The sequence below is a fragment of the Sturnira hondurensis genome, unplaced genomic scaffold, assembly GCF_014824575.4.
Source record: "Sturnira hondurensis isolate 20B ecotype Veracruz unplaced genomic scaffold, ASM1482457v3 Scaffold0008640, whole genome shotgun sequence".
In the NCBI taxonomy this organism is placed as follows: Eukaryota; Metazoa; Chordata; class Mammalia; order Chiroptera; family Phyllostomidae; genus Sturnira; species Sturnira hondurensis.
In genome coordinates this window covers 13,709,158-13,720,028 of record NW_028081271.1, presented here as the reverse complement: position 1 = coordinate 13,720,028, position 10,871 = coordinate 13,709,158, and the positions used below count along the sequence as shown (strand labels likewise).

Genomic DNA, 10,871 nt, shown 5'->3' with positions numbered 1-10,871 from the left:
TTACTATAGCTCAACATTGCAGGGCTTCCTTGTAATATTTATTACTATGGTGCCCATTTCATGTTGGAAGTGAAACTTCTGCAAATCTATCATTATAGCTAATGTCACATTTGCTTTATATTACACTATTAACATGGATAACGTACTTTGGAAACTGAAGTGTAGTACATTTTCATTTCAAAAACACACACAAACTAAAAATAGATATTTAAAATCTTTATTGTTTCATCACCAAAAGTTCTGTTTCCATAGAAGAATGGCAATGAAGTATCAGTGCATGTTCTATGGAAAATTCATACCTCAAGTAACTAGCCTAGAAATCAAAGACAGCACTATGTCAGGCCAGTGTGCAAGATCAAAACCACAATGCTGCCAATGAAATTAGTATACAGAAAGACTATGCAGCTGTTAGAAAAAGAGGGTGTGGCTACGTGACTAAAACAGTTGCAGTGTCCTGCACTGACATTCTAGAACAGAAAATGGGGAAGGACCAGAAAATGCACTTTCTGCCAAAAAAACAAACCAAAACAAAACAAAAAAAAGAAAACCTCACAAAAACAAAAACCCAAAACGGAGTCCATCACAGGCCCTGAGCTCCCAGTGGTTTTACCAGCTAACTCGCGTGGTCCTGAACCTTCCTCTGTAAGTCTACAGCATCGTGACGCTGCAGGCCGTTTGCAGTCTCAGCTGTAAATGGGACAACTGCGTGCAGACACTTCACTCTGCCTCCAATCTCATGGCTACAAGCAACAACTTGGGTTCGGCTACAAAACCTGTGGCCTTTAGGCACCTTCAGTAAAAATATGAACAAGCCCAGAGTTTGCTCCCATTTTCTTGAGAAAGAAACTTTATAAAATAACTAAAGATGGCTGTCATGATTACTGAGCTTTGTCCGAAGGCAAAACAATGTTTTATGTAAGTATACTGAATAAACACACAAATCTATGTCCTTAACAAAATACTGTCAGGCCAATTTGAACATTTTCATAACTAGCTCCTGGAAAAAGTACTGACAATTGTGAGCTGCAAATAATCACTACAATTGATCATGCCTGGCTATTGGGAATTTTGGGGGTCAGGTTTGTGTCTGAAGCTGCTGTACAGCTGGATTTGGCTGCTTTGCATTAATTCACACAATAAATGCCATTAAAGAGGAAACGGCAGCTCTATCGCGATGAAATAAAAATGAAAACAACTGAGAGGTATACAGGAAACTTGTCTTAAATAGTTTTAAATAACATATGATGAAACCTTAGAGAGTAAGAACTACAATTACCACAGTCTAAATCTTAAATTGTTAATGCAGGAATCACCTGCAGGACCAGCAAGTCGCTTGTCAATCACGTCAAGGCCTGGTGGGGGCAGAGGGCACTGCGCGAGCCCGGCACAGCAATTTCTCTCCAGGTGGGTTAAACACCTCTAATTTAAAGTGTTATTAAATGACATTGGAACGTTATTTTACTTAACACAGACACTGTATAAAATAAATTAAAAGCAGGGAGCAGGGAAAGGTTTCCTGGTAAATATGATGCAAACACAAAACTTTCCCTTATCAGTAGTAGTTCCATGAATGACCACTTTACCCACGGTAGAACATGAAAGGCTGACAGAGGGTCAGAAATTTCCCTTATAAATAGAAACAGGATTCAAAAAATGAGATTTCAACATTGTTTCTTCCCACAATACAACTCTTTAACTATCTGCAACTCTTTATCATAAATGTAAATAAAAATCGCATCTTAAAAATCTGGTTTTACACCCTTACGTTAAAGTTCAACAAAAAATTCCTCAAATAATTGAGAAGAAAAGCACTCTTTTGTAGCAATTCCATAAAATAATGTTCAATTCACAAACACCTGCTTACTGGCAAAACCAGCAACCCCATGGAGGGCGTGGCATGAACACCCTGCCCTTGTGAGGTACAAACGCAGCCCGATTCGTGCCGGGTACACAGTCTGTAAGGTCTGCCAACGGTCGAAATGTCTGCACAAAGTTGGGAGTGACGACATCCTGACTGATAGGAAACTTACTCTTGTAACTTTCTGTCATAATGAAGGTTAAATGCTTTTAAGAGAAAAGACATACTTTAGCCCAGTAAAGCCAGAAGAAATCTAATTTCTAACCAATGTGAACAGTCATTACATTTAAAAAATGTTTAACATTGCATATTGATTTAAAACAAAAAGTGAACAAGGAAAACACATACAAATTTAAATTCAGCAGGACACCACAAAAGCATACTATAGGTAAGTGTGAAATCAAACTTTCCAAAAGAGAGAATCCTTTGAATCCCTTAGCAAGTCTCTGTGAAAATAGTACGCCTACAATACGAGTGAGAGGGGAGCACCTAGAACACCCCCGAGGCTTGCTACACCGTTCAGCGGTGCCGCCCCACCTCCGTGCGCGCGGATGGCTAACGGACGACAAGAGTCCACCTGACAGCAGCTCCGCCCGTTTCTCACCACTGCTGCCAGCTGAAGTCGTCACTGCTTCCGAAGACCAAGAAAAAGCCCAGTATAGTCGCAAAGATGACTGTGTTTCCGGTCAGAACAAGTGCACACGCTCCCCACTCAATCTACGGAAACAAGACACAAATACTCAGTTAACAGACACAGGAAAACCAAAGAAAATAAAAGACAAATCAAGGCTCTAGTCGCATGCCAATCATAATCTAAAACAAGTAAGAGTTACAATAGTAACTTTCACATTATCGAGGGAAGTGAATCTAAAATTTTACTTAAAGTATCACAGGTTAAAACACAGTCATGTACGTTCTTTTAAAGGGGCAAGAGGAGTGATCACCCTCTCCTTGGGCAAGGGTGGCCAGCCCCGCTCTGTGCTTCCCTGGAGATGGAAGAGTGAGTCTGGTTGGGGGGTTTGAGAGGAAGAACCGAGCGTAAGTAACCCGCCTTCTCTTCTGTGCTCCCCCACCTGCCAAGAACCCACGATCTCCCTGCATCTTCACCTTTCGAGCTGTCCTAGGCAGGCCCACGGGTGTTCAGCACCAGGCTGATGAGCTGTCACGCCCTATTCTGACAGCAAAGTATCGGTGAGCCAACGGTGCTGCAGACCCGAGCCATGCTCTCCAGTGTAATTTTTACCAGTTAAAAACAACAAAAGTTTTTTTAAAAATCTCTATCCTCGAGGCTCCCATGTCTTTTATCTCTTTTTTTATGTCATTTTAACAAAAACTTTCCATTAGTGAAGAATGTATTCACTTACCAGGTGTGCTCTGGCAAATACAATAGGGAGTCCAAAAGCTGAGACAACAATGCCTGTTGTAAGAAATATGGCAAGTTCCTTACAAGCATTACTCATAGCATCTGTATCATCCACTAGTCTTCTCGCTATGCAGTATGGGATAGGTGAAAGGATGTAAAAAAACAGAACAAAGAGGGGCCAGTATTGGCTGGAAAAAGAAAAATAAGTTAATGTAGTTTTTGCTATGCCATTTCCCTACACATAAAATATGCTTTAAAAAAATAAGGACCACACAAGGAGTATTTCAATGTACAGAACATGATCTAGCTTAAAAATAAGCTATAACCTGAACACTACAATGAGGAACATTGAGAATCATAGCATTGCTAATGTCAATTATGATACAATTAGTGAAATATTTCTTATATTAAAAGAAAATGCTTTAAAAATTACAAGAGTTGGAACCAAGGCCCTAAATTAAAAACGTTTTTTAGGTTATAAATAAAAAGGCATATGGAAAATAGGGATATCACAGTGAGTTTTAAAATTCATAATTCATGCCCTTAACTTCAATGATATTCTGCCTTAGCACAGAGCTGGAATGCCTCGGAGCTCTACGTGGGTCACTAGGGACTCCCAAAGCACTGAAATCCAGAGAGGGAAACTGAACTGAAAGTAATACTGCAAAGTTCCAGCCAGAATACAGAATCTGTCACAACAGAAGTAGATGGCTTTTAGTTTACAGTCTAGCTATTGGAACGCCATTTCCTCCTTATGCTAATATAACTCTAGGTAAGGTAAGACGGTACCGCTGAGGGGCACTGTGGAGGGTACAGGGGGCTGCCTGTGCTGTTTTGGCAAATCCTGTACAGTCCACAATTATCTCACAATAAGAAGTTAAAAAAGAAGAGACAGACTTTAAAATTACCATAAATAAAACGCACATCAGAGTGGAGATCTGCTTACACTTACAGGCTTTTGACAAAGATTTATCTCTGTTTTCACTAAAAAGGCTTTCTTAAATACTTTGGGAACAGAAAAAATGACAAGTGAACATATGCTTAAGAAAAATAATTTAAACAGCAGAAAAGCACAAAAAGCAAAAAGTCGAAGTTGCCCACATCACCCGTTTTTTCCTAACTCTCCTTTTGAGCTTTTTGGGGATCCTTCTGTACTCGCACACAGAAAAACGCGAAACCCAGACCGCATTTTCAGACCTTAAGACAACCCCCCTTTGGGAGGAAAAGGGGGGGTATGTCTTATACTCCAAATGTAGCTTACCTGGCTCACTGTGGGGGGTGGGGGATGTGGCAGTCTATGTTATTAAATATTTTGCCACATTTTTTGCTTCAAAATTTTCCCCCACATTTCCCCCCTCTGAAACCTGGGTGTGTCTTACAGTCCAAAAAATTCGGTAAATGAATCACTGCGCTTTTTCATTCAACGATACAGCTTGAACTTTACATATTAGCAATTATAGCTCTTTCTCATCCTTTTTAAGACCGCCTCATGTTTCCATGGATGGATGTACCATAATTTCACCATTTCTTTTTGCTAGACCTTTAGGATACTTCCAGCTTTGTCTGTTCCTGTAAACAAGGCTGCCACGAATACCCACACTCTCCCCCAACTACGCATCTCTGCAAACACCTGCAAGTAGATTTGTGGGAGAAATTCTAGTAAGTGGAAAGGTGAGTTTATAGGAAAAGAATTTACATTTTGAGAGCTGTGAGCAAACTGGTCTCCAAGAGACTGCTCTTCGTTTATCCTCCTACTCTCAGCGCAGGACACTGCCTGTTTGCCTACATCTTTTTTATTTTTGCCAATGAATTTAATTTTGAGTGAGGCGGAGCATATTTTCATGGACTTATAAGCAACTTGCAGTTCTTTTACCTACTTGTTGAAAAATATATTTTCATTTTCTGCTTTATTTTTCTATTGAGCTGTCCACATTTTCCTTATTAATTTATCCTATTAACTTTTAAAATTCCTTGCTACCCTAGGAAAGTAACTGCTTACATAATTTATTTTCTTAGTTTAACTTCTCTCGACTCTGCCTGTGGTATTTTTTGCTGAAAGGACTTTTTGACTTTCTTGCGTTTAATTTTGTCAGCAGATACTAGTGGGTCTGGGCCACTGTGCGGTCACAGGCTCAGCAGTCCTCTAGGAGCAATAGTCCAAAGTCTCTTGCATCTTGGTGTCCTAAAATATTCACAAATTTTAAGTCAAGACTTTTTAAAAAAGTGTTGACCTTGGTAAATTAACATTTCTCAGGATTGCTCTTACAGGCATAAACATTTTTTAAGCTTCAAAAGTAGGAAAATCTTATCTTATTTATGCAACATGATAAAAATTTTACATACTTGTATATTGGAAGGGCACATCCAAGCATCAAAAACATCAGCCCAATTGCTCCTCCGAAGGACAAACTAATCAAAGCTGCAAAATAAAAAGTCAAGTAGAAATACTAATTAAGGTATTATTACTATTAGCAGTCTGAACATTACTTATAATTCCAGAAGCAAAAAGCAGAACAATGCACAAAAATACAAATGTATTGAAAGTTAAGTTATCGTTCAAAGTCCGAGTTACCTAGTCTCCGAATAGGTCTTCTGGAGCATCTCCAAGGCAAAATGAAGCAATAACGACTTTCAAAGCCCTGACCTATTGCTAGCACACCACCCAATTCCCTTTACTGGCTCCACTTCTAATGAGTGCCTCAATCTGCAAGAGCAAGGCTCCTCCAGACATTAGTACTGCAGTTACTCCACAGACTATTACAGTTTTGAAAAGCAGTACACGGAGAAACTCTGCACTGTCGGCTTTACTGGACTTTAGAAGCCCCATCCTCTGGGAATCTCTCCCGCTCAGCTTTTGCTGCTTCTTCTTTTTTTAGATTTAATTTATTTACTTTTAGAGAGAGGGGAAAGGAGGGAGAAAGAAGGGGAGAAACCTTTATGTACAAGAGATATGCCTCTCACATGTCCCCTACTGGGGACCTGGTCTGCAACCCTGGCATGTGCCCTGACTGGGAATTGAACCCGCAACCTTTTGGTTCATAGGTAGGCACCCAATCCACTGAGCCACACCAACCAGGGTAGCTTTTGCTTCTTACATATATGTATACCCCCAATATGTACAAAACTGACATGAAAAATGTATCCAAAATGTACAGGATATTGTGTATATCCTTTTGTGGTATCATTATCTTAAGACATTATCACAAGCAACAGATCCATTCTAAGTTGAAATATACTGTATTTTTTGGACTGTAATACACACCCCCTAAGACATTTGGGGGGGAATCATAGTTGTTAATGTTGTTGTTGAGTTCTGTTTACATTTACATTGATGAAATATTATGTTATTTATATTATTAAATATTTTACCACATTTTTTTTTAAAGATTTTATTTATTTATTTATTTTTAGAGGGGAAGGAGAGAGGGAGAGAAACATCAATGTATGGTTGCCTTTTTGTGCATCCCCTGCTGGTAGTTAGCCTGCAAGGAACTGGTTTGCAACCCAGGCATGTGCCCTGACTGGGAATCGAACCGCGATCGTGTGGTTCGCAGGCCCGCGCTCAATCCACTGAGCTATGCCAGCCAGGGCATTTTACCACATTTTTTGCTTCAAAAATTTTTTCCCTATTTTCCTCCTCTAAAACCTAGGTGTGTCTTATGGTCCGAAAATATGGTAGTTTCTCAATTTACACACCCACACCCACACACAGTATTATATTTTACAAAGTATTTTCACATATACCAGTGAATAGGAACAACTTTCTTGAATAGGCATAGTTAATCAATGGCCTAGAATTAAGCAAAGAAATAAGTGATCAATGTATTTCTAATTCTGCGAACCATGGGGTTGCTGGTTCAATTCCCAGTCAGGGCACATGCCTGGGTTGCAGGCCAGGTTCCTGGTAGGGGGAACACCAGAGGCAACCACACAATGATGTTTCTCTCCCTCTCTTTCTCCTTCCTGTCCCCTCTGTCTAAAAATATATAAATAAAATCTTTAAAAATAACAACAAACAAAAACCCGGCAGGATAAGAGGGAGGGAATGCTATTCTAGATACAATAGCCTGGGAAGGCACCTCTGATGAGGTGACATCTGAGCAGGGCTCTACACGAAATGAGAAACTGGACCATGTGGGTGCCTGGGGGAGCATTCCAGGAAGAGGGACCTGCAAACGCAGAGGCTCTCCTTACACTATACACCCCCCCCCCGCCCTTTGTTCAGCTACCACAGCTGTCACTTACATTGATTTGTATTTGTCTTTCCTTTTAAACTGTTCATTTCACAGGAGAAAAGTTTTTCCGTTGTTGATGCTCATACCCCACTCCTAACACTCAATATTAAATACCTATAGAATTAATGAAAGGAGCCAAAGGGGTGGGGGAAGAAGGGAAGAGGAGAGGGCGTGGAGGGCAAGATAGTGTGCCTGAGGCAGCAAAGAAGACACCGCCCTCAACTGAAAGTCAGGAGATGCTGGGTCCTATCCCCTATCAGCCTCCTACTAGCTGTCTAAATAACTACAGTTGAGTGTCAGTTCTTTCTTATACGAGAGTTGGACTAGATCTGAAATGCAAATATTCTCTGAATATTAAAGATATTTGTTATAAGACATGCTGAAGAAGTAAAAAACCATCTCTACTTTTTAAATGTAGTTGACAAACAGCTAAGTTCACCACTATGGATACTATATAATAATACCTTATTTATTCAGAAGCCATTTACCCAGAATATAGCTTAGAATCCTGGAGGAAATGAAGGTCATTAAAGAGACAAAAATGCATGTCACAGAGCCCGTACACTAAAGCCAACATTCTTTATACACAGACCCTTCGGCTCTTATTCAGAGGTTATCTGTTCATGTTTTGTAATACAATTAGTGTGTGAATTTCAGCATAATAAAAAATTATTTTAAAGAATCATGATTGCTCATTTATAAATATATTTTCAGTAGAAAGGCATATACCCTGAACAAAATTAAGTAAAAAGTAACATTTCCTCCCAGAAAAGATGTTACCTATAATTTATGACATAAAATTTTCTAAGTTTCATGATCTTGTTCCCCACATTGAAACAAATGAAAAAAAGATGAGATGAACTTCATATAAGCAAGATGTGTCCTCTGACAGACAGCCTGACAGGGAGGAGACTGAAAAATTTTTTAAACCAGGCAGAAAAATTCTCAAAAAGCATACCAGTGTTTGGTAATCTTGGCCAAGAGGCCAGTAGCTTTAGGACTCAGTCTCTGAGGGTAACTGTTCTGTGACAGAGAACAACTATTTCGTTCTTACCATCAGAAAAGAAAGTCTAAATTCTTTGAGTATGCTCTTAAACAGGTAATGAAAGACAATTTCTTTAATAAACACAAGAAATTAAAATGAGCTAAGATTCAGGTGTCAAAATTATGTGACATCTCACTTCCCAGTCACATGGGACCAAAGCTAATGGGGTTAAGTCAATTGATCAAAAGTGCTTTCCCAAGTCTTGTCAAGTGTCTCCAGTCTTATGAAATTAGCAACTAGGTTCACTTATATACAAATTTCATCCTTTGCGTACAAGCGCTTGTCCTAGATGACACATCAGCAAGACAAAAATTTATACTGTAATTGAGTGATGCAACATTTGGAAACGAAACTTAGATGAGTCTGGTTTCTCTTCCCAAAGCCTCTACCCTAGGGACAGAACAGCCCAATTACCTACACTCTCAAGAGACAGGGTGCTGGTTCAGCGATTACAGAGAAATTACAGCAGCAGAGGGGACCAATTTCTTAACCTAGGCATTATCAGAAAAACCCATTATATAGCAAAGCAATAGGCAAGCGTCTCGATAATAAGTAATGAACTCCAACTGTAGCAACACTCCTTAATATAAACAGGCCAACAGGAAGAAACTATCCTGATAAACAATCCTAATCATAATAGCTATTACTGAAACCAAAATTGTTAAGTACAATTCCATCTGAGACACTTCCGCCCAGTAAATATTTATCCATGTTTACAGGAAGAAATTACAGTTATTTTAAGAGACTCCTGCATTAACGATACCGAAGAAATGGGAACCTGGCAACATCCTAAAAACCACAACGTCTACCATGACTGCCTTTCACACAAGAACTTTAAAAGGTCTGTTATGGTTCAAAAGGAGATTATTAAGTGCTTCAGCTGCACAGATGACCACGTTTTACACGGGGAACAAAATGTTTTCAGAAATTAAACACGAAATAGTAAAAGAAAAACGTGGTTCTGGGAAAAATGCTCAAAAGTTCTCCGTAGAGGATATAAAATACACAGAAAAAAACACTGCTATCAAAGTTTTTCACTTCCTGCTTCGCTGCCCCTTTTACAAAGCCGCAGGTCAGGAAATCAGTGAAGTTTATCGTCAAACTGAAAACGCTACTCACTGGTATCGGTTTCTAATCACAACAACAGAACAGTTGAAAAGAACGCAACATTACTATATTCCTATTTCTAAAGAAAATAATACACCCAAACGACGAATTGTTCATTAAGTTTCAACACTATTTGATCTTGAAAAAACTCAACTAAATAAAAACTTTCAAATGTGAAAAAGCCTCAATGTGCAAGGGCGGGAGAGGGCAGAAAACAGGAACACTTTGGAGTCGCTTAGAGGGTCTTAGTCTACTGCACAAACACCACAAATCAAAATACATGTTTTAGGAGCGCTGAAAGCCTCGAGCGCGGCTCCTGAGACCGCACGTGGTCGCCGAGATTTCGGGAAGAACCGACCTTAACCCTTCCAGGGCTAATCCTTCCTGAGCGACTCGATTCGGCTCAGCACCCGAAGATTGCACTTGTGCCTTTAAGTGGGAAATGACACTGATTTTCCGTAACTGGCATCTCTAGTCGTCTCAACCCCCTCAAACTCCACACTCTGCCCCCGTCTTTCTCGGATGCAAACTCCTGCAAAAGGAGTTGCTGCGGGACTTGAAACGGACCACAGACCACTTCATTCTTTGCACGGGGGGCGATGGGTGGAGAGAGAGAGGCTGCCGAGATCAGCTGAAAGTGGGGGCTGACGCAGCAGCCGCGGTCTTCTCGGTCCTTTCACCGGGAGTGCCGCGCCCACCGCGAACCCCGGAGCGGAGGCGGGGGGTCAGGGGCCGGCCTCGGGCGCAGGACCCCGGGGAGCGCGCTCCGGCCCGGGCGGCAGCGTGCGGGGGCCGCGTGGGACCCTCCGCCCCCGCGCCGGGCGGCCACTCGGCCCTCCCGCGCCCTGTATCCCAGGCCCACCTTTGATGCCGGCCATGGCGGTACCGTCCTTCCTGGCTCCAGGACCCGAGGCGGCGGCGGCGGCGGCCCGGAGACCAGAGACGCGCGGCCGTAGCAGCTACTAGACAACACCCGGAAGTGCGCGACGCAGCACTTCCGCCGGCGGCTCGCACTCGCGCAGGGGTGCGGGGGGCGCGGGGAACGCGGGGGACGCGCGGGACGCGCGGGCTTGGGGCTGGGAGGCCGACCCCTTCCTTCGCTTGTCAGCTACCCGGCAGATCGCCGCCCTCGAAGGCTGTCCTCCCCGGCCCCGCTTCCGGGGCGTGCCGGCGCCATCCCCTAGATGCTTCTCAGGGTTGGCGGAAGCGCAATTCTGAAGCTACTCCGGCATCCCGATGTGTCACAGAGTCTTTGATGAGCAG

The 10,871-nt window shown here is 41.8% G+C and overlaps 1 protein-coding gene across 1 annotated transcript; it reads right to left on the bottom strand.

Annotated features, from left to right (window-relative positions):
- Window positions 1-1,215: 1,215 nt before the first annotated feature.
- On the bottom strand, window positions 1,216-10,744 carry LEPROTL1 (leptin receptor overlapping transcript like 1). Its single transcript, XM_037055298.1, has 4 exons — window positions 10,471-10,744; window positions 5,565-5,640; window positions 3,223-3,409; window positions 1,216-2,575 (listed from the first exon to the last, which is right to left on the bottom strand). Exons 1-4 carry the CDS (start codon window positions 10,484-10,486, stop codon window positions 2,459-2,461), a joined length of 396 nt encoding a protein of 131 aa, XP_036911193.1. The 5' UTR covers window positions 10,487-10,744; the 3' UTR covers window positions 1,216-2,458.
- Between the last annotated feature and the right edge of the window lie 127 nt (window positions 10,745-10,871).